At 39.9% G+C, this 25,346-nt stretch overlaps 1 protein-coding gene across 2 annotated transcripts in view; it reads right to left on the reverse strand.

Moving 5' to 3' along the window:
* PC (pyruvate carboxylase) overlaps window positions 1-25,346 on the reverse strand; it is a 587,030-nt gene that overhangs the window by 507,051 nt on the left and 54,633 nt on the right. For both annotated transcript variants that reach the window (XM_085877423.1, XM_085877424.1), the window contains one exon: window positions 8,409-8,591. In XM_085877423.1, the coding sequence (XP_085733549.1) occupies window positions 8,409-8,591 (183 nt within the window). The remainder of the gene's footprint in view (window positions 1-8,408; window positions 8,592-25,346) is intronic.

Here is a 25,346-nt window from a genome sequence, read left to right on the forward strand (position 1 = left end):
AGGATAAAATGCAGCATCTGTACGGTCCGCCATTATGGGGTCAATGACTGTCAGTAGAACCTTCCCCATTCGTAAACCTTCATTTTCCTTCAAACCTTCATTATCCTAAAAACCTAATTCCAAAACATTAATTTCCAACTCCGTATTCGAACCTCATTGCCAAACACTTCATTTCCGAGAAAATGATTCGAACCCCCGTTCTCAAACACATTCTTATGCAGAGGTTTTGAAACACATTGAGGTGAAGGGATTTATTACGGATCAGGATTTTAACATCGACGAGACGGTATTATTCTGGAAGACGATGTCATCTAGTACCTTGGTCCACAAGCAGGGAAGATCGTGGTTCAAGGTAAGGTCATTTAAGGATCGTGTTACCCTTCTCCATTGTGGGTTGTGGCATTGCTGCATGCGCCTTCGTCGTAAAGCTAATGCAGCTTTTACATTCGCTGAAATCACCTTCGCCGCTCACATTTCCCAGCTCACTCTTCCCCCGCTCCACTCCATCCTCCCCCCTCTAACGACATAATCCTGAGATAAGTTTTGTGTTTTCTATTTACAGTAGAGTACAGTGCGAGTATACAATATGTTTTCCATCACCCACCTTGCTGTGTTGTAATAAATTTAAAAAATTTAAGTCATGCATCTTATATATTATTTCCGAGTTTGTGGTTTCGTGTCGCGCTATCTTCGACTTTGTTCTGCGCTCGAGTAACGTGATATTCGGCTTACATTATCTCAAAGACCATATGAGGTGCATGGTACAAAAAAAGTAAATAAAATGGTTCTGAAACAGTGAAATCGTATTCCACTTACTGCATTAAAGTAAAATTACTACTGATACTCTGCATCAGTTCCTTTCTCAAACACACCCACCCCAACATGTCGCGCAGAGCGCGGGTTATGCTAGTTTTTGTTTAATTTACATCGTATTTACATGTTTATTTCAATGTTAACATGCTTTATTCATACATATTTACGTGTTTATTTCAATAATAATGTGTATTTATGGCGACCGTCAATCTTCCGCGATATTTTCTCAAAGTCCAGGAATGGAACTCCCTTCTTCTCATTGGCCTTGGTTTCTACGACCAGGGTTTCAACTATCGTGGCATTTTCCAGGAACCTAACCCCCACAATATTGGAGAGTTTCCTGCACAGTAATTTTTGATGTAAATATGGCAAAAATTATAAAATAAGAGGCAGACGAGGCATGTGTTAGCATCGCATAACAACCAATTTGAGTGTGAGCTCCATTTCCTTTCAGCCTTCTCGAGTAATTAGAAAGTACTAAACATTTATATCAGTAAGTGAATGAGTTAGTGAGTGAGCGAGGTTAGAAAGAGCTTCATTTCTATTAGATATCATATTTTTTTAGAAGACACATTTTAAAACACAATGGATGTTGTGTCTTGTTTAATTTTCACTTTTGAACATTAAATCAATTTGAAATTCCATTTTTGTACATTTGCTTCTGCAAGTCACTTGGGCTCCACAAAATGGCCGAGGTCAGAGAATACTCAGAAAGAAGGCCTTATCCAGCTGGTACGTTGCCCAGTAAGGAAGGACCAGTGGGAGGCTGGAACAGATTGGGTCAGTGCTGGCATTACTGCAGCTTCTAGCACATCATCAATCATCGTCGTGCCTCTGGGGAACCCATTTGCTATAGTACTCCATCCTCATGCCTTGGGGCAGTGACATGCATGCCATGGCCATTTCAAGAAAGGACATGTACGGTTGGTCCAATCAAAGTCACTCTGTTGCTCAGACCCTTGCAATGGCTTGAGGTTCTCCTCAGCCTCATCAAAGTGTGCATGATTATATATGGCTGCAAACTACTCTGCCACTGTCTTTGGAAAAGAAAGTGAGTAAGCAGTACAATAAAGTTCAACTTCAACATTTCTCCAGAGCCAATGTGTGCAAGAACCTTGGGGAAAAGAGAAAGCTTTCCAAAGAGGAGGCTGAAAAGAGTTAAAGTGCAACAAACAAGGTTTGAAAAGCTGATGTGAAATAAGTGTTTCATTGCCAAGCGAGTTCTCAGATTTTTAACTGAGGGTACATCATAAGGGAAAAATAAACAACAACGCACATGGTATTCAAAATTGAGCCATATTTGACAGCTGGTAAATCAACAATGGCCAGTCGTCAGTTTCTATAAATAGAAAATTGAGCAAACCATGCCATAAAAATTCACATTCATATATAACAGAAGACAGCAACCGTAGCGATCGAATGGCACATTTCAAGGCTGCCACAGCCCAGCAGTTTGAAAAAAAGAGATGGCAATAACAATGCTAAAACAATATATCCATCTTCTATGTGTATGATTCTACTTTTGAAAAAAAAAACAAAACTCTGGCCTCGGTACAGTCATTATGTCAACGGAGCGAATGTATTAAAACATTTCAAAAAACTAAACAAAATAACATTTTGAACACAGTCGCTGGTTAATGTGGTGTGACCTCATGCCCCGTAAATCAAAAAACACCTGTGTGTGCCACCTTGAGAAACGAGCACGATTAGCTGTACCCAGAGTGCATATGCTATACTTGTTCAATCACATGGTTCAATTGTGCCTGGGGGAGAGAAAGAGAGAAAGAGAGAAAGAGAGAAAGAGAGAAAGAGAGAAAGAGAGAAAGAGAGAAAGAGAGAAAGAGAGAAAGAGAGAAAGAGAGAAAGAGAGAAAGAGAGAAAGAGAAACAGAGAAAGAGAAAGAGAAAGAGAGAAAGAGAGAAAGAGAGAAAGAGAGAAAGAGAGAAAGAGAGAAAGAAAGAGAGAAAGAGAGAAAGAAAGAAAGAGAGAAAGAGAGAAAGAAAGAGAGAAAGAGAGAAAGAAAGAAAGAAAGAGAGAAAGAGAGAAAGAAAGAGAGAAAGAGAGAAAGAAAGAGAGAAAGAGAGAACTCAGAGGAATTCCTTCAGCTTTTTGAGCGACCATAAGGATCATCAACTGTGAACCATCCATCATCGAGGATTTGACCATTCCATCCCAGATCCTCTCCGATTGGTGAGTTCACAATCATAGTTGTGTCCGAAGATCATTCGGAGTAGGAGAGTGGGAAGGCGGGGGGGGGGGGGATAATATCAAGATATATGTGCTATCTCGTATCTCCGCATTCAGGATGCTTCTGCAAGCATGATGCCAACTGTGAACCAGCAGAAGAGAGGGAACAACTTTTGGATGAAAGGTTCTTCTTGTATGCATATGTATGCACAAACACTAGCCACATTTGTCACTTGTTACTGCAAAGTGAGATTTCTCAAATTTTACTGAATGCAGGAATAAAATTTTAAAAATAAAATACAGGTACAGATGCAGATACAAAGTCCACTGCCCAAATGCTAAATAAATAAATAACAAACATATCCTCCAGCGAACCACATTGCCGGGGCGCCTTCAGCACATGGAGACAGAATTGGGAGGGAGCAGTCAGTGTATCAATGTACAATGTACAAATAGTATCAAACAAGAGTATCAAGAGATTCGGGTCTAATCCAAGATATTGCCCAGATGATAAAGAAAATAAATAAGTAATTAATTAATAAATAATAACCAAGTTATTAATCAATTCATTGATTAATCAAAAAATAAAAATAAGACTTTTTGCAAAAGCCAATATTCACTTTTTTCCCCAAATTTCAGCATCCTAGCTCAAAGGATGGCTGAGATATCGCCTGGACAAATAAGAAAGAAAATACCGGTAATTGATTGATTAATTGTGAAATTAAAATAAATAAATAATAATTGTAAAATAATTAATTTTTTTAATCAATTGGCTCATAGCATAACAAAACCAACACCGTTTCATCTGAATCTGTAACTTTTTGAAAATTAATTCATCGAAAAATGAATAATTAAATCGATTAATTGATTAATCAAGAAATAAAATAAAAAATAACCTTTATAGCCAAATCACTTGTTTACCATCACGTCCAAATATCAGTTTCCAAACTCAAAAAGTTCCTGAGATATTTCTCAGATGAGAAAGAAAATAAATAAGGAATTAATCACTCGATAATAATTAAGTAACTAATCAATCAATTGATGAATAAATAAAATAAACCAATGTCACCCGCAGGGTGACCCGTATCTTGCCAAAAGGTGACCACGTGCGACTTCTTTTAGGTCACACTGAGGTGAACAGAGCTGCTATCCACCAGGAGCGACTCCTTGAGGAATATCTGCCTACGAGAGATTCCGATGAGAATCGTTCTACAGAGTAACCATGAAGAATATGTGTTTGCCTCATAACGTCACCAAATGATGTCATAATGTCTCAAGCTTGACATATCTAGAAAGCACTCATCGAGGTGTTCAATTTGAGGTACTACACGATATGGTTCCTAAAACTTGAAAATTTGACCTTGGGGTCAAATATGTTTGACCTGAGGCGCTAACCATGAAGGTCAAGGCCAATCGCCACCAAAAATTAATCAGCTGAGCGCCAGACCATGAACTATATTCCCATGAAGTTTGAAGACGATCCGATCAAAATTACTCAAAAAATAACGGTTTCGTCGACTCTCCTGATTTGCGACAAAGTGACCTTGACCTTTGACCTTGATCTTCAAAATTTTGTGCACTGAAAGGGACCTCTATAGCCCTCTGATATGCGAAGTTACAAAAATGTCCAATGATAACTGTGCTCTGCAGAATTTTTTATACGTGATTACAGACAAACAAACAAACAAACAAAAAAAAAAAACATACAAGCTGACTAACATATCTTGCAAAAACTTCGTTTTGGCAAGATAATAAAATAAAATAAAATACACTTTTTGCCAAAGCACATCTCCACTTTTGTCCCCAAATTTTAGCTTCCTAGCTCAAAGGATGGCTGAGATATTGCCTGGACAAACAAGAAAACAAACAAACAGGAGAAATTGAGTACTTCGGAGCCTGGCGATGATGTCATGCATTGCCTGGATATGGAATTGTGAAGGAGCGGTGTACAAAAAATACTGTATCGAGTAACAAACAACAAAAGAACAGTTCTCAAATTCACTATTTGTGTTCCAATTCGTGTGTTTTTGCCACGGTTCTGAAAATCCAGAATAAGAGTGGGAAATGTTATTTCATTGTTCAAAGAAAACTCCATTTCTGCAACAAGCTCAAATTCTTCAGATAAACTATAATAATATAATCTCAGCTGGTTATTATAAACACGCAAACACACAATATGTTATGGTACAAGGCAATAATGTGCCACGCACCGTTCGCTGAAATTGAGAGCTGCAAAACATTTTCAGGTGAATTTAGCCAAAGTGAAAAGATGATGTCAGCTTTCGATAGAATTTTAAGGCTGCAGTAACATTCCCCAGGCCATACAGTTCGCAGGCCAAGTAGTAATGCAATGTTTTCCATCAATTCGCCGCTTGTGCGAGAAGAGCACGGATGTTCATTTAAATCAGCGTGAACTGCCTGAACCACTCGCGCATCACCTCGAGTTCCCTCATTCTTGAACATTCCTGCACCCTCCACAACAGCACCGGCTCTACAAACCACCTGGAATTCCTCTATCATCACCAGATGGTGAAAGCAAGAATAAGAATAGAAGAACGAGTGACATTTAAAATTGAAGGAAAGAAACTCGAAAGGGAAAAAGCAGTTGGGCCCATCACGTCTGTGCCAGGAAGTGACTAAACCCTTTAGGTATATTATAAAACATTCAGACAGATAATGGACAATTCCAATGAGTAGAGTTAAAGGTTTACAGCAGCAACAGTGGGATTGGAACCCATCACTTAAAAGTTGCTGTAACTATGACAGGCACGCAGGCACGCCCACACACACACACACACACACACACACACACACACACACACACACACACACACACACACACACACACACACACACAGTAACCAAAAAGGAATGAGAAGACGAACTAATAAAAATGAGTAATATCGATGATGAAAAAGGCTCAAATACAGTCACTTTCTCATCCCCATTTTCTCCGAGGAACGTCAAGATTATGAAAGGGAATATAATCCAACCAGACAACGCAAGAGTGTGGCACTGTTCACACTAAGTGTGGCAAGTTCCAGAAGAATTTAATATTACCTCATATAATATGCAAAGCAAAAGAGTATAGAATGAGAGAGGATCAAACTCAAGGGCTGCACCAATCGAATATGTCATGAGGTCTGTCATTCATTTTGCACAAGCAATGCTCCTTTGTGCACAAATGTATTGGGACATGAATTTTTGACATTGGACTACAGTTCTTAGCTATTCTGCGCATTTTCCTATGCTGTCATTTTTGATTGTCATGTTTTCTGAGCTAAAAAAAAATATATATATATATATATATATATATATATATATAAATATATATATATATATATATATATATATATATATAAATTAATGAAAGGCTGTCAGTATGAATAAGTTGAGGAAATGCAAAGTTCTATGATAAATAAGATGTGCAGTGTTCTGAAGTGGGTTTTGTATTGTCGTTTGAAAAAATTCGGAGTCGCAAGTTAAATGAGTGGCCTCAACCGGCAGAGCTTTAAAGAAGTTTCATGAACCACCAAGCAGTTATTTCTTTAAGTAAAGTTCCATATCTGAGTTCTGTTCATCCGACATGTTTCCAAGATAAGCAATGAAATACAAATGATTGGCAAGTCATGGTGTGAATGATCGCAAGCGAGTATCATTTGCAAACCAGTTTGTGATGATGTTACCACTCATCTCAGCATCATGGCAAAACCAGAAGAGCTAATCAAACAAGGCAAAGCTGCGGTAAGATAATCGCTGTGCAAGAGCAGCGGGAAATGAGTTATTGATACTTTGAACACATATATCCCATTTGTCTGCTTGGGGTCCAGGGGTCTCAAACTTTTTGTGTAGATGAACCAGCTCATACATGAAAGCTCTGAAAACAAACCCCATTTGATATAAAACATCTTTACAATATGGCATATGCATTTTCACGGCAAAATTTATCACCGCATTTTAAAGTTAATGTACCTTTTGTCACTGTCTTTATTAAAGTGAGATTAAAAACAAGTTTTTGTTGAATTACTTCTGATTTAATTTTAAGCAGAAAGGTTACCTTTACATAGTTTAAGTATTTCACTTTTGAGGAGGTAAATTACTGATACACATTGAGGAGTTAACAATATATGGATGCAATGAGCATCAACAATTTATTGAAAGTCTCTATTAAAACAACATTGACTCTTATTAATAGAGCTTAGTTTGGGTGAGAAGAAACCAAGATTGTCATTTCACAATTTTAATTCACGTTGATCAGAATCTTCAAAAACTTATGATCACAACTCAAAGGAAACCATACATTAGCAGCTAATATGAAGTGTTGTAGTACCAATCCATCACATTGACCAATCAAATCGAATTGACAACTGACAGGTGTTCCTCTGTACACATTCACAGAGCCGAAACCCCACTTAACGTCTCCTCTCCACCATTGTCAGGCTGCTTGAATCTACCTCGACCCTTCCACGAGCGGCACTTATAATTACGCCATACGCGACAGTGTCGATCACTCGGCCATGCACGTGGCTACGAAGAGGAAGTGTTGTATGACTTGGAGTGGGAGAATGACAAGAGAGATGACAGCAGATTCTGAGAAAGGAAGAGAGATGCATGCAGGTGCTCGAGAAGCGGAATCAGAAAGAGAAGATCGGAGCTCAGCGACACCGGCTTGCATGCAAGCCTTCATCTGCCAGCGCCCACACACCTTCGTCAAGTCAAACCCACTGGCGATCAAGCCAAATCACACCATATCATTGGCATTCCACAATATGCCTTCATTGTGTCATTATTTGTGTTCCTTGCTCCTTTGCGAGAAGTCACTTTGTTACTTTGCACCCTTCCTTCATCGCACGTCATGTGTGCAGCGCAAGATTCATCATCTGCGTACATCTGAAAAGGGCTTGTCGGGAATTGAACCCTCGTGTACACCTAGATTTGTGTGTATATATATATATATATATATATATATATATATATATATATATATATATATATATATATATATATATGTTTATTTATCATTACTGCTGAGCTTGTTGCAATTTCTTATTATTAAAACTATTGCCTTCATATACTTTGAATGGAGACGTCTTCTTTTCCACCATCGAGATAGCTTGGAACAAAGGGGCTTGGAGCAAAGAGATAGCAAAGGTGTAGGAAAAATATTCAGTGAATGGTAACATTGGCCAATAACCACTTGACTGTCCCAGACACAGATCCTCGTGGGCAGAATTTCAGAGCTGTTCGCCCGGTACTCGCCATTAGAGCGAGGCTTCGAACCTCGTGCACACGTCATTGTTTTTTCATCATTTTGAAACTATATGATTACTGCATTATACTTTGTATAAAATATATATTTTAAGCAAATACATTGCTCAGCAAAGGTGAACAGGTGTTTTAGATCATACCTTAACACCACGAATGCGAAATTCGGCCAAGGCCCGACCCATCTTTCTGGCAGCGACCTGCTGGTCTGTAGCATGTGCAATGACCTTGACAAGCAGAGAGTCGTAGTGTGGAGATATTACTGCACCCTGAAAGGCTGAGGCGCTGTCCAATCGAATACCCATACCCTCTCCACTGCGAAACACCTGGAGAATAACAAAGATCAAAGCATTAACTTGCTTTTGAAATGTGATGGCCTCTATATTACATGGGCACAAAAATGTGTTCAAGCTCACTGCTCTCGTGGACAAACCTTGCCCTCAGGACAAAGGTCCCTCAAAGAAATAATATCCCTTAAAAGCAAATTCTTTGTTTGTTTTCATCGATACAAAAGCATTATTACATATTTTCGCAAAATGAAACAATAATGGTGTGCAATGAGTTTCCGAGGTGATGAGGTTCAGGAGGTGATGAATCTGTCTGGTGTCAAAACCCATGTATGAAGAAAGCAACTCCCCCCCCCCACTCCCCAACAACTCCTTCACCACCCCCTCAATCTTAAAATCTGTGTTGAAAGTACCCAAAGCATGCTGGTTTCTGACTGGCTGTTAGTTCATTGACACAGTTTACACAGATCCTCAAGCAATTAAGACTTCAGCAAAAGTTCAAGTTGCGTCAAGCCATGCAAAAAATTATCATCAAATCAAAAAGCACTCTCCTCAACCACTCAAACAAGGTTATTTTCATATTGAGGGGGTCAAAGCACAGAACATCAGGTGAATAATCATTCTGACAGTAAGTGGTTACGCTGGTGTATCAAAGCAGTGTAATGGTCCATTATTGTTATGATGGGACAGGATGGAGGTGGGGGTCGGCTAAGCGTGTGTGTGTGTGTGTGTGTGTGTGTGTGTGTGTGTGTGTGTGTGTGTGTGTGTGTGTGTGTGTGTGTGTGTGTAACATATTACCAAATGAGAGGTTCAGGATCATTTGCAAAAGGATTGCCATGTGACTGACAGATCCCACATATTATGCATGAAACAAATATGATCAAAGCCAAAGAACAAATACCTACAAGCTACAACTATATTCTTAAAGTATGTCTTCCACAATGTCTAACAAACAATGAAGAGCTCGCATGGAGATTGCATGAAGGAAATTGGAGCAAAATATATCAACTTAACAAAGTAGGCTCAAACTTGTGATGTTACCCATCATATTTCTGAACTCATCCATCACTATACATAATCACCATGTTCTAATGGAAATCAATATGTCATGTATAAATGCAAGACACTGTGGCAGGAAGTGTACCGGATTCAGTGGTGTCATCGTTAGAGTCTCTGATCTGAGTCAGGAAGATTTGCGGTTCAAACCCTGGCAGAGTTAAAACCAAAAACTTTTAAAATGGTGCGTGCTGCTTCCTTGCTTTGTGTTGAGCATTTAAAAGGTTAAAAGCATGGAAAATCGTCATGGGTTGGCATCTATGGGAGGAGGAAAGTCCTCCTTTGAAAATGTTCCACTGAGTGTGGTGAGTAAGGCAGCGCCATTGTCATGACATTGCTGGTAGAGTGTCCCAGGAAGTGACAGAACTTCCCCCAAGCCATGTGTGCGTGTGTGTGTGTGTGTGTGTGTGTGTGTGTGTGTGTGTGTGTGTGTGTGTGTGTGTGTGTGTGTGTGTGTGTGTGTGTGTGTGTGTACACTCCAATGCATACCTTAGATACTGTATAAAACTTTTTGTTTTTTTAAACAATAAATTGAGCAGCTGAGAGGCAAAAGTATGAAAATGTTCTTTTTCCCAGTACTTATATACAAGACACTCTTTTTACACGGAAGGGTCATTCAAAAGATTTTGAGCCCGATCTGGAAGCAGAAGTCTTGAAACATCATAAACAATCCTGATTTCTCAACACAATTCCCCTACAACAGGCAGTCACTTCCCTCCAATGGTGTTCAAGCTTCGTATGGGTCGAGCAAGAAAAACGGATTTATCCTGAAACCAATTATAAATAGTACAATTAATTAATTAATTTTAAAAATCTCTTCAACAGACTCAAAATGTTTTCCTCTCAGGTATTCCTTCATATTTCGGTTCAGGCGAGAGCAAATTTGCAAACTTAATCATCCAAAGGTGTTACTTGATCATTGTACCAATACTTCCTTCACTCCAGATAGTGATTCATCAATCATTCACAATAATGGATTCCACTGCATTAATGTTTGGGTTCATTCAGCGTTTCAGCTATCCCACCAGACCTGGGCTCATCTCTCGTGCTCTCCCGGTGGTTTATAATTCAGCAACCCATATTTTCATGGTGGTATAAGGCACCACTTCATCTCCCAATATTCCCAGAATTTTGGCTCAATTCCTTCGAGGTTCGACCTCTTTAAATGCATTAAAGAGAATTATGAATACAAGAAGCTCATCTTTCACCATTTTCTAACATAGTTCACCCTTGTCAAATTGTAGGGATCAGACGACTCTGAAAAATAAAGACGTGTCTGTGGGTTCATACATATTTAGTATATCCTCACTTCAAAAGGCTGTCAATCTCAGGTGGTGTTAAAAAAAAAATAATCCCATATGTCATTCTTTCTCGATTAGACTCAAAACCTTTTGCATGATCCTTATACAAGAGGCGTACAGAGTTGCTGGACAATCTAAAACCAAGTTTGATGTTCATAGGTTTGATTCAGAGTTCCTAAATTATTCATCAAAAGAAAGAGAAGCCATGCCAATACATTATTAAGGTTCTAGCGAAGGCAATACAAGCAGGTTTGTTTAACATCGAATGTTGGAACTTTGAAGAATGAAATTAATAAATAAAGCTCAACTTTCAACAGCCTGTCCATTTACCAGATATTGCTATTAAAGTCCGTCCATTTCATATGCTTTACCCTCATAAATATTTGAAATGCTATTATCGTGAGAACCTCTCGGTTCAGATCAAAAGGAAGATGTCAAATATCCCATTTCGTCATTTGGTCAACTCGTGGAAATAAACAACTACAAGAGATTTAATGAACGTTGTATAACCTGGCAACATACACAAAAGAATATTAAAATTCCATCAAGATAGAGGGCCGCTGTCAACTAGATCTTTCTTTAACACCTCCAAAACATCTTCCACTGCATTGTCACTTGATAACAACACTAGCAAACGTACCAGTCGTTTCGCTGACGAGTTTAATCAAAAGACATGTTGTACTTCACAAACATTCTTCTCTATAATTTGCCAGAGATCATCTTCCATCTGCTTGGAAGTCAGTTCACATCACTTTCATCAACTATCCTTGCTGCTTATCTTACACATAATCTGCACCAGTCTGTCTGTCTATCCATTTGGGGGAGGGCTTCTCAGTTCAGGGCGGGGCTTCAAAATCAAATTGCCACCATTTTGTTTGCTCCGTGTAGCTTCTTTTGTAAGGCTCGCACTTTCTTCCACTCTCACGGCTTTATCTTAACTCCAATTCAATGTCTCTATTATTATTATTATTATTATTATGATTATTATTATTATTATTATTTGTCGTTGCTAAGATGGTGTAAGTTTCGGATGCAAAAAACAGGAAGAAAATGTGTTTTTAGACAAAAATGCATTTTAAGTGAAATTCAGGCCTGTAATATAAAGTTTATTCAGACTCCCTCACGGCTATATCTTCACTCTAATTCACCTTCTGATTTAATTTTTTGTCGTCGTTAAGATGGTTTAAGTTTCAATTCCAGCAAAAAGTGAGAAAAATCGGACGAACATTGGTGTTTATACACAACAGTGCATTGCAATAGCCGTTTTGAATGTATGTGGTCCGACAAGATGTGGGGACAAGGAGTCATCATTAAATTACCATTTTATCATAGTTACCTTTTGAAGAAACAAAGGTATATTTTGATTACAACTCATGCAAAGAAAACAAAGTAATGCATGTCAGCGATCGCAGCTGCGGTCAATTAATTATACACCGCCCAAATAAGTTACGTTTTCATAATGAAGGGGAAAGGAATCGTGAAGTCTTTAATAACATTTTTTTTTAAGTTTTCGCATGAGTTTTCAAGGCTGAATCATGTGCAAGTACATGATTTATAAACATGTGCATGGACATGTAATTCACATTTCGCTTGGTAGTCCTGACAGATGGCTGCTTTTTGCCATTCGTCCAGCACCGGAGGCATGGCATCGTAGCTCGAGAATAATCGCGGGATGTGCGGGTTGTCACAGCAACGATTCGCAAATGGGGCGGGGTGGATTTGGATGGAGTCTGATGCCACCCAGACGGGCCGCCTATAAAAAGAGGAGAGGTCCGTTCTTGGTGGGTCAGTCGATGAGTCAATTTGTGAGTCAGTTTGCGTCAGTGAGTCGGTATCAGTCAGACGGCTTTACCAGTCAGTCGGAGTCCAGTCAGTCAGACGACTTTACCAGTCAGTGAGTCAGTGTCAGTCAGACGACTTTACCAGTCAGAGTCCAGTCAGTCAGACGACTTTACCAGTCAGTCGGAGTCCAGTCAGTCAGACGATTTTACCAGTCAGCTGGAGTCCATGTTTTTTAATGTCTGAGATCTGAACATTCAACTCATACTGAAGAACCAATCGTGGGCTGAGCAACTCGGGACTCGGTTTGGCGGAGCATGAATATTTCTTCAGTGAGATGTAAAGAGTCTTGAGTGTCGTGTGGTCGACAGTATCCAGTGCAGCCTACTATACAGTACTGTACTGTTCGCACCTATTTCATTTACGCACATTTTTGCATGCGTAGTGCCACATATTTTTCCGCTTTAGTGACAACAAACCCTAATCATCTATCTATAATTCCAGCAATCTCTGTGTGTGTCTGTGTCTGTGTCTGTGTGTGTGTCTGTGACCTCTGTTTCTCGACAACCACTGGTCCGGTCTGATTGAAACTTGCCAGGTATATTGCTGGGGACCTGAGGATGTGCCTTTTCAAGGTTTGATATCAATCGGACAAGTGCTTCCCAAGTTATGGCCATTTATTTACCACACCAATGACAAGACACGTTGTTGCGTGGGCGTGGCCGATGGGGAAGGGAAGCTCAGCTGCGTTCCCCATTACAGGTTACAACGTACGGGCTTCCGGAGAGTGATGACTTCGTGTATTCTTATAATTTCTCGATTTCTTATGCGCATTTATAGATAAACACAATGCCCCAAGTTATGATCGTTTTCATATTAGACGGCGCATAAATTTCAGTAATATCAGAGTGAGCTGGTGTGCTCCGAACCAGGAAGTAAATTTTTTTTGTTCCTCTCTTCTCTTTTTGTTTTTCCTTGCGATGACATTGCGAAAAGGCAAAATACGTTGGCGCTAATTGAATAATTGGCCATTAAAACTAAATTGCGAATAATCATAACTGCGATATGCGAACTTCTGGGCAACGCACGTACGGGCACACGAGAGTGAAGAAACAGCCTGTGTGGTTGTTGTTTCTTGCTCGCGGTTTGAATATTTATTTATTATTATTATTATTATTATTTTTTTTTTACGGGCACGGACTAGTGACTGATAAACATTGCAGTGACATTCCTGCAACAAATAAATGCAGAACGACATTGGAGATTAAACTCGACTTTGTAAAAATTCTGATAAAGATGAAACTCCCTGCCAAATCGGTCATTCATTGGACCTTAATCATTCGACGATCGGAACAATTATTAAGGACAAGATGATAATTTTACTGCACTTTATTTTGCAGTACATTTTGTTAATTGTATTTATTACAATTCTATGGTATTGAAGGCATATTATTTACTCTAATTTATGACAAATTTACAATATTTCAGCTAAATTTTGTGTTAAATTACATGTTAAAAAGGATTTCTTGGCTTGGTTGTGGAACCAAACCACCATTTCTAACACAGTCGATGAGAAATTGAGTTCTGACTTACGAACATCTGACTTCAGAACGATTGTTCGGAACGCAAACCGTTCACAAGTCGAGGACTCCCTGTATTCTCACTCAGATTTCAACATCACTGTAATGCATAATTATCAAGTTGTTTAAACTTTATATTTATAAGATGATGTTGAATGTTATATAAGATACCAGCAGGTGGCATGATACCATACACATTTACATAAAGATAATTTGGGTCTTCCCCCCCCCACCCCCGACCTGAACCCCCTCCCACAGGTATGCTACTCGGGCAGAAACTACACTTGGGATACCCTTAGGCAACATGGAAATTTGTTTAGATTTGGTTGAGTCGTTTTTTTGCCTCCGCTGATGAAGTCGCCAGTGGTATTTTGTTTTCGGGTTGTCCATCCGTCCATGCCAATTTTCTCTGTTTTCTCTGCAACCGATTATCGGATTGACACAAAATTTTCACCATATGTGTGACTACGCATGTAGATTGTTTTAATGATAATGATGACTTTATATATCACGTGGTGTGGCAGCCATGTTGGGAAAAAAGGAAAAACTTTGGACCTCACTGTATCTCGGAAACCAGAAATGGAAAAAAACAAGGACAAATGTGTCCACGAGCAGCGTCCTAAAGATTTTGTCGGCTAAAAAAAACAACAACAACAACTTCCGATATTTCGTCACGTGCCTTGATTAAGCCAATAGTGAAACGCGTCATAATGTATTTACGTATTTACGATATATCGTGTATTTACGAAATAAATAATGTATTTACGAAATTACAATACAATAAATGGAATAATCGTTAAATAGTAACGTGAACTTTTCAAAACTTTAAAGCAAATGTCCGAATATATTTAAAAGTTCATGATAGACGCTCTCAAAAGGCACCGTCTATGTGAGGATGTGTACATGAGCTCAGTATTTAAGGAGATCCGGATGTAATATATACAAGAGCCGAGTCCTAGAGATTAAGGTTTTGTCTTCAGAAGAAAAAGAAGAAGAAGAAGAAGAAGAAGAAGAAGAAGAAGAAAAAGAAGAACAAGAATAAGAAGAAGAACAAGAAGAAGAAGAACAAGAAGAAGAAGAAGAACACCGAGCTCTCTATGAGCAGCGTTTGCTACGTGAGACACTGCTAAAAATTGATGTGAAGAACTCCCCATGGGAAACAAGCTTGATTTTTTTTTTATTTCATTGGTGGCTTCATTATGACGTCATAACTGCATACCTCAAACGCTTTATCCAATCAGAATGAAAAATTGTATAGGGGGAAAATTGATGACGACATCGGTCACGTGGTTCGGTAGCTACATGTTAACATAAAAACTTTCAAAAATCTACTTCTCCAAAATGTCTGAACAGATTAAGGTGAAACTTTACAGGTATCATCGCCTGTCGATGAGGAACAAAAAGTTACCCACCTATGATGTCACAGGTCACATGGTTTAGCAGCCATATTGGATTTACCCTTAAACCTTAACAAATAATCTTCTTCAGAATGACTTGACAGAGCGAAGGGAAACTTCATGCACATGTTCCTCAAGCCTTGGGGATAACAGGGTGTTCACAACAAATTAATAGGTCACGTGGTCTGGCAGCCATATTGGATTGAATGAAAATCCTTTATAAAATGTTTTTCTCTTGAACCGCTTCATCAATCGACATGAAACATCACAATTATGATCTTGTAGTCATGGGAAATATATGTTTTAAATTTCAAACTGATCAGACACATGGTCTGGCACGAAGAATTATTTAATATTTTGAATCTGGGTTCAGGGATTTAAATCAAACTTGGTGCAAGTATGTACTGTATAATGATGTCATAATGTGGGCAGAGGCATATCAGGCGAAGTCGCGATGTCGACGTTCACCTTTTTAGTTTTCTTTCATTTCTGAAGAATATTTAAACAAAAACAAACATGAATTGAGCTTGATGTATAAAGATGTATACCCCCAATTGATTTGCTTCAATTTTTACTCCTATAGGTATGGGTAAAACTGGATATCTGAAATAAAGACATGGTTGGCACTTATCTATGCGCACAGATCCTCGGCTCAAGTCCTGTTGACTGTTAAGATTTATCTATCATTTATATCAACACCCTTGTAATCCACATACAAGCACATTGATGTTGCCTAATGTTTTTATCTCACATTGTAATAAATGTATAGAGCATTAAAAACAAAAAAAAATAAAATCGCTGAACAATAATACAAAATAATGATGAAAATTGAGTTGATCATGGGATGCGACGTTAAATCTCTCCAATCCGCAAAGCTGTGGGAGTATCACAACCACAAAGAATGAGGAAATGCAAAGATCATAAACCATTCGAAAAAGCCAGGTTGCTGCCATAGCAACAAGGCAAATCAAGCCCCTCCAAGATATCAGTCATAAGTGAACCATTGGTAAATATGGAGAGAAACTCATCTCCAAGAGAGATTTTCAGGAAAGTAGGCATTTGGTGATGAAAGAAAAGGTAGTTAGAGATGCCTTTCAAGCCCAAGTGCCATGAAATGGTATATAAAAACGGCACAAAGCACCGTCTAATGATTTACTCTTAAAGAGTGGTTATGGTTGAAGTGCTTCAATCAATTCTGCACTCGTACCCTTATTCCAATGACTATTACATACACCCACCAACATTTGATAAATGTTCATGTTCAAGTTTGATGAGAAAAGCATAAACTTGAGATTTTTCAAGATTACCCATTAAAAGGAGCTTCCTTAACAAAAAAAATCTTCATTGATTTCATTTATGATAATGTCATTTTCTACAGTCTCTCTAACATTTGCATTAAACGCTTATTTCTAACGAATTTCCATCCTTTATGGCATATTCTCATCTCCCAATGAGTAAAAGCTTCTAACAGTGACAAAAGATGGGCAGCATGGTTTTTAACCCTTTCAGAGCCCAGAGTAGCCATTTTACCAGCCACTATTCAAACCCCCACAGACACGAGTGGCCGGATTTTTCTTCAGGGAGCACAGGGTTTGGGAGACAAAAGTCCAAGGAGCTCAGGGTTCAAAAGGTTAATCTAATCGGCAAAGGTATTGATTGGGTCCATTGGTGCAAACTCTATCAGTCAAAAGTTTTAGAACACCCCCATTTTTCCAGTTTTTACTGAAATCTAAGCAGTTTAATGTTTCAATGTGGTCTGAAACTAAAGCATACAAGTAATAAACAAATGCAGATAAAAAATAAATCATGGAATCGTTTTGTTGAACAAAATTTAATCTAAATTTTTGACTTATCAAAGTAGCCACCTTTTGCGGATAGAACAGCCGAACATACTCGTGGCATTCTTTCGACAATGGAATAAAATATTGTTCGGAAAGTTCTTCCCAACACTGTTGCAGAAGTTCCCACAAATGTGTTGCACTTGTAGGTTGCTTTGCTTTCATCATTCTGTCCAGTTCATCCCAAACCAGCTCGATGGGGTTTAAGTCTGGAGACTCAGCTGGCCATTCCATGATTTGAAGCCTACCGTCTTGTTCTTTTCTTCTAAGGTAGTTCTGACATAGCCTGGAGGTATAATGCCTGGTGTTGGCTTAATGGTTAGGGTGGCAGCCTTTGCATCCTAGGGTCCTAAGTTCAAATCCCGTTCAGCTGTTGAATTAATACCAGGTGGGGTTAACTCGGCCTGTCATCCTTCTGAGGTCGGTAAAATGAGTGCCAGCATGCTGGTATACTGTGTCGGAGTGGCGACCCGTCCAGGATTGTGCCCAATAGCCAAGGAGACTGTTCAAGCAGCACGAATGCTCTGCACAGAGTATGGTCCCAATCTCCTCCTCTCTCCTGGAGGTATGTTTTGGGTCATTATCTTGCTGTAGGATGAACCACTGACCAACTAGGAGTAGACCAGAGGGTATTGCATGGTGCTGCAAAATGCTGTGGTAACCCTTTTGGTTCAGGGTGCCAGTCACTCTGTGCAAGTCGCCGACTCTGGATCCAGCAAGAGCCCCAGATCATCACACTTCCTCCTCCATGTTTGACAGTTGGTATCACACACTGAGGAACCATCCTTTTGCCTACTCGACGGTGGACAAAAACCCTGCGTAATGAACCGAAGATTTCAAATTTTGATTCATCGGTCCATAAGACCTTCCAGTTTTCAGTAGTTCACTGGCAGTGCTTTATGGCCCAGGCAAGCCTCTTTTTCTTATTTTGCAATCTTAGCAATGGCTTTCTTACTCGACCTGTTAAACCTGCAGCTCGAAGTCTTCTTTTTACAGTTGAAACTGAGACTTCCTCACTTCGACCAGTGTTAAGCTGTGCTTGATGCTGCTGTCCTGTGAGCCACCTATCACGCAAGCTGTTGACTCTCAGAAACTTGTCTTCTGATTGTGTTGTGGCTTTGGGTCTGCCAGACCTCTTCCTGTCAGAGTTTCCTCCAGTTTCCAAGTGCCTTTTGATGGTGTAGGGAACTGTACTCACTGACACCTTGGCTGTTTTGGAATTTCTCTAAAGGAAAGACCTACACTTTTAAGGGTTTTTTGTGGTTTATCTGTCTTCCTTTGTTAATTGTCTTTTTCTCGCCATTATGATAACAATATACTACTTCCTGCAGTGCAATATTGTCCAAATAATGCTTCAGAGAGTGTAGCAACACAGTCTGTTCCAACACTGCTTTTATACAGACAGAGGGTTTGTAACTAATCAACAAAAGTTGGGACACCTGAAGGAATTGTTTGCATCAACTTTCAAGGCTTAATTTACTTCCATTGCTGCAGAACAGCTGCAGTTGCTAACCCATTACTTGTTCCCTGAAAAGGGCCTTTTTTAACAACTCTGAAATTTACATTATTTTTCAGTTTTTGGTAACCTAAAAACTTTTTTTTAACCTCTGGCAGTTTACCGCTTAACTTTGTACCATTTCAGGATATTCACTGGACTTGAACTGCTTAAATTTCAGTAAAAACTGAAAAATGGGGGTGTTCTAAAACTTTTGATCGGTAGAGTAACTTGGTGCAATCAATATAGTGGTGTTTGCTTGAAATAAAAGTAATAAGCTGAAGATTACGATTCGTCAACAATCTTATGCTCAACATCAACACACCTCACAGGCCCAGAAACTAATTCAACACCTTCATTTGAAGGAAATAATTTTTAATTATTTTTTAAAATTTGTATGTAGCACAAGGCTGCGGGGTAGCATCATTGGCTAAAGGTATGGCTGTATCGCTGATGCAATGCTCTCTGCTGACTAGGGCAGGAATTTGGAATTTGTTCATCGTGCCAGCGAGAGCTCGCCCACTCTTCGTGAAGGACACCATGGGATCATGAACATCCACCAACTAATGTCGGCAGACGTGACTCTCGTTTAACGTCCATCCGAAGGGCGGCACGCACATACTGAAGAATCACCATGTCTGAGAAACACCGGGATGACCATTTATAGCTGGTTCAGGATTTAAACCCAGGCTCGACAGATTTGAGGGGAGTGTGCGTACCACCTCTCGAGTCTCGACCATTCTGTCAGCCCCATAAAATTGAATAAAATATTCGGTTTTATAATACTCCCAGAGCGGTTAGTAAATCATAGCAAACGATTTTCCTCTGCTTCAAATTGAATAAAACAAAGTATGAGTAACGATTAAATCAGGGACAATAATACTTCTTCACCAAATAATTTCACAACAGTTCGAACCCTTCCTCACTCACTCCTCCCAACCAGCCACCTTCCCTTTGATAGCTGCCTTGATGAGGACATCATGCTTGAGAACAATTTGGTGTAATTTGTTGATGTTGTTGTTGTTGTTGTTGTTAAGACTGGTTTCCAACTTTGCACCTTCACTTGTTCCATCTCGTGTCACATTAGAAATCTGTGATTGATGCAAAGGTAATACACAGGTGGCTGGTGAGACTATAAAATGTGCTGTGATGTGTTGTTTTGTCCCTGGCGCCTAATTTCCCTCACTCCTTGCAAGTGTCGTGTAATAGCACAGAAGTGGGTTTAATACTCGAGAGGGATCCGCAATTAAACCCCAAATCAACTAACCAATTAGCAAGACAACAGCGTGACAAATGCAATTATCTATGGATTATTTTGAAGAGCAATAAGTTCAGAAGAGGGCATATATAATTAAAGGAAAAAAAACTAAAAATAAAAAATAAAAATAAAAAAAACTTTTGGAAATATGAAGTTGGAGTCGAATCTCACGACCTTCATCAAAGATTAGGTTCAGCACAAGTAAGGTCCACATTCAGAATTGAGCATCAATCATAGACTGGAGGAGACACAAGGAATGTAAAAGCAACAAATGATACACACAAGGAACTTTGGCAGGAGGAGGCCATTTAGCCCATCGTGCCTGTGCTGCACTCACCACAGCATCCAACACCCATCCAAACACACGCTCTCCACCTCCTCCAGGATGCACACATTATTGAAATAACCACCTCCCGATGAAACACCCAAACTCCAAGCTTCACCCGACCTCCACTCTTTTGTTACCATTTTCTCCTGTTTGTGGAACTGCCTTCTTGAGGAATTTCAATCGTACTGATTCTGACAGGGCTTCAAGCAAGTGGTGTACCACCACCTCTGTTGTCCTCCATCTCTACATACGATCACTTATATCCCATTAACCCCAACTGAACCGAACCCTCTCAAGTTGCAGGTTACTGTGTTTCCTCCCCTGCTCTATCTTGTACTGCTGATTCTTTCCCATGCATGCTTTTGTCAAACTGTATCCCCCTTGTCATACTTTCAGTAAGTTTCCTCCTTACCATGTAACCTCACTCTCTCATAGTCACCATGGCAATCACTGCTGAGTTCTAATAATGTATTCAAAAAGTTCTAATAATGAGACCTTTTTATCCAAGTGGTTTCTATTCTATCCTTCGGCTTCAATGCACTTCCTATATTTGTCTTTAAAACTGTCGGTGACAGTAAAATGGGAGTTTACAGATTGCTCTTTCAACCACATCTTGGTTGCTTCAGTCAGTTCCTCGTCATCTCAATCAAGTGCCACGCATGTCAGACGCCAAAATGGCGGAAGAGATAATGGACACTGGGTACGAGGTCTCGGTTCTAAGGAGGGTGATCCGTCTGCGTGAAGCCAGTCATGAATGGCGGATTGAGCAATACGAACCATGTGCACAGGTTCTTTGCCATGGACAAGGAACAAACCTTTTACAAATCGGCTAAATCCCTTGGAATTTGTCCTTGATTAGCTGCGACGATTTTTGTATTAGGCTGGCTACATATTCCCCTACGATTGTACTTCTTGTGGAGAAGTCAGAAAGATTCCCTTGGAATCTGAGAATAATAATTATAATAATAATTTTAAAAAAGCAAGGCCATAACCTCACTGGCTAAGGGTCGGGTGCAACATTACACAAGTGGCGATGATCTCTTGTGCTTCTATTGCACGTATTGCAATTTGGTTTCAGGGGAAGCAAAGTCAAGTCGGCCTAGATTTCCATTGAACAGTGAGAGAGAAGTTCGGAACACGATACCATTTTTCTGTTTTTTTTGTCGATCGTGAGTGCTGAAATTTTGGGGGATTGACCCAACCCAACCGACTGAGAATTGGAAATCATGAGGACCCAAGTGTAAGCAGATTTATTTTTCTTTCTTTCTTTCTCCTTTGCAAGAGTGAGGCTCATGTTAGAGCAAGGTAAATCTGACAGGGGACAAATATCAAGGGAATGAAAGAACAGGATAAGAAAAAAAACTGGAGGGGAGGAAACACTGAATCGAGTCCACGCTGTACATTTGACGACTGTATTATAAGAAGTTACACCTTTGCCAAACATAGCCACCATGTATATAGATTACCTTGGAGTTAGGGCCAACAGAACAACAGTGCCGGTTATTCGATCGATTTGATTGTTCAATAACTCATTCGCAAGCACTCCCCTTTTCCAGGTTATTGTGATTTTTTTTTCCACCTCTTCTTGTTTGTTAATTTATTCCTCTTCTGTTTCATTCCAGCTTTCCCCTTTCTCTTCTTATTGTGTTTCATTCAGTTTATTCACCCTCGTTTACCCTTCTACCCCTCTCCTTGATCTCACTCTCACTTCAACTCTTCTGTTTGTGTCTCCCCCTTTCCATTTTGTTTCCCAAGAAACATCCACTCCATTAGGGAGCAGCCTGGGGGGGGGGAGGAGGGGGAGGAGTGGGAGGAAAGTAGGGTTGGTGAGGCAAATATATATATATATATATATATATATATATATATATATATATATATTGTGCCATGGTTGATAATCGTGGCTGTCCCTCACCCTAACTTTGTGCCCATGACTAGACGCTGGGTACTACCAGCAACTATGCAAAATTTGGTAGAGATCATCACAGCCCTTTTTTCTTTTCCTATGACACACAGACTTTGTATGTGACGGCAAGAGCTCGAGGTGATCAAGTTTGAAAAAAAAAACAGAAAACAATAATTAAAATGTGTGTCAAGATGAAATAAGACAGATTATACATAAGCAAATATAAAAATAAGCAAAGCTAACGGAAAGGAAAGACAGTGTGTTAGAGGGTAACAAGACGTGGAATACTAAAACTGAGCGGAACGGTTTCATTATAGAACCTGGAATGCTTGTAAATGCCATGTTACGTGCCAAGGCATTCGTGCAAAGAATCATGGGAAAAACCAAGCAGAAGGCATATTATGGAAGCACGAATAATGTGACACCCTGCAAGCCACGCATGAACTGCAGGGTGATATTTTACAGCCCCAAAAATAAACATTTACAATATAAAACCACACGATGCTGGGGAAGAAAAAGCCAACCTCCAACAGAATGCCAGCGAGAGGAAGGACCTCTGGTTGAAGGGGCCGACTGACATCAAATCAATATTTCACGCCATCGGACCACACGGGAAAAAGGCTTTAAGTGTTTTTCTGTCAATTAGTGCTCATCGATTGGGGTTCAGGTAGACTATTGACAATCTCATTGGTTTGTGTCGTTTGCAAATCCTGACTCAACCAGAACATTACGTTTAAGCTTCATTCGGTACTTGTAAGGTGTTCTCCTCTCATGAACTCAAGCCCCTCTCCAACCCCACTTCCCATTCTAAGATCAATAGGAACTAAAACTGAAACAGATTTCCGGCCAAACTTGAAAGAGAAGCTGGTAAATGGAACCGCAAATCGGGGAAAATCTGCAAAAGGTAAAGTAGACCGCTTCAAACAGCTTTTGCACAAAAAGTAAAATTATTTATTTATTTTAATGAACCAAACAAATGATCAAGGCCAGATGAATACGCAATGAGAGATGCGAATTCATCACAGGACACAGCACCGATGGTGTGAAACACCTCTTGAGGAAACCATTTTCACCTGACAGCCAGCACAGTTATGACGGGCCTCACCTCCATAGCCTCAGAATGCATGCTTCGGAGCGAGATGCTGGCAAGGAATAACATGGCCAGGTAAACGGTGTTCACGAGCCGTATCACAAACGAGCAGTCAACGGTACAGGACATACAAGCTCGACACAAACAAAATACAAAACAAAAACCAGGCTTCACAAAAATAAAATAAAATAAATCCGCAATCTGATGATTTTAACCATCTTCCAGGACATTGTAGTGAGCAGCATGAATGATTCATCAAACAAATAAATAAATATGTAAATATGCAAATATGCATTCCTCCGTGAAGCAGAAATTGTTCTCGGCAGATGCGGTGGAGAATGAACTGCGAAATGTTTCGGTTTTCCGAACGTCAATAATCCATCGCGCTCGTTTTCTTTTTGCAAGGTTGGAGATTGAAGCACAATAGGGCAACAGTTTGGTGGGACAGGTTTGTAGGTTAAATAATTGCATCATTCTGATAAACGGTATTTCCTCGTAAAGACTCCAGCATATTTCAATCTGCAAGTCACACCTGAGCACATGAAGGCGACAGTAGCTATATCTGAGCACAAGCAAGTCAGGCAATAATGAGTAAGAGATGCTAAGTTTCCAATACGTATTCCATGACGGTATGGTATACTCAACAACTACACAGCTACGGGATGATTCGAGGCCAGAAATATCAGAATAATTAAGGGGTCACCCACCCACAAAGGCATGCATGGGAAGGGGTGTGGGACAATTGAGGAAGGAAAGTGGGAAGAATACAGGGGAGGTATGCTGCAGCTGGTAAAGAAGTGAAAGAAAAGGAAAAGAAAGAGGTTCAGAGAAAATAAGCACAACGGGAAGAACGAGAGGACACATGGGACACAACCAATGTAGGGTGGCAGGGAGGGGGAGTGGGTTGGGGGATACGTCAGGATGAAAAAATACCATTTTGCATATGTAATATGTGTAAATGGTCACTGCACAGTGCGTGTCAAAAATACATTGATTGCAAAATTAGTCAGAGCTGTTTCTGCAGCTGCACTCATGGTTTCTTTGTCAACATGAAAACTGTTGCGACTAAATACAAAGCGGGCTGTCGAGGAATAAAAACTACTTGGAAATGCATGCACTGGGTGAGGAAAGAGTATCAAATGAAGGAAAGGAGTTAAGTAAGCCTTGCCATGTCAATATACTCACCTTTGAGCTGTCGAACCTGGGTTTGAATCCCCACTCAGCTGCAAACTATTGTCCTGGTATTTCACATGCAGGGTGCTACATCAGTGTGTGCACAGTCCTTGGGTTACGTTAAATCTCACATCGACGTTAAACTGGGTATCCCGTCTGCTGGCATTAGATGGTGGATGTTAAACATCCCACAGTCTCATTCACGAACGGTATTAATTACAAATTCCTCATCGAACCTACAGGGGGAACCGCGTCAAAGGCACAGCTGTGCCTCCAACAAGTGATGCTACCGGTAGCCATGAGCTGCATATAAAAGTATAAGACTGCCATATTCCTTTTTTACATGCCTGTGGAAACATCTCCCTCTATTCATTCTGAAGGACAAAGTGGGATCTCTAACATCCACCAACCGATGCCAGTAGACAGGTCACCCAATTTAACGTCCATCCGAGGGACGCTGCACACATCGATGCATCGCCCTGCATACAAAACACCAGGGTGACAGTTTATCGCTAGGTCGTGATTTTAAACCAGATTGTACAGGTCAAAGGGGAGTTTGCTATCCTATCAACGCTAGTTTGACTTCTGAATCT

The sequence above is a fragment of the Eptatretus burgeri genome, chromosome 4, assembly GCF_056783735.1.
Source record: "Eptatretus burgeri isolate ZD-2024b chromosome 4, Ebu_testis_v1, whole genome shotgun sequence".
Lineage (NCBI taxonomy): Eukaryota > Metazoa > Chordata > Myxini > Myxiniformes > Myxinidae > Eptatretus > Eptatretus burgeri.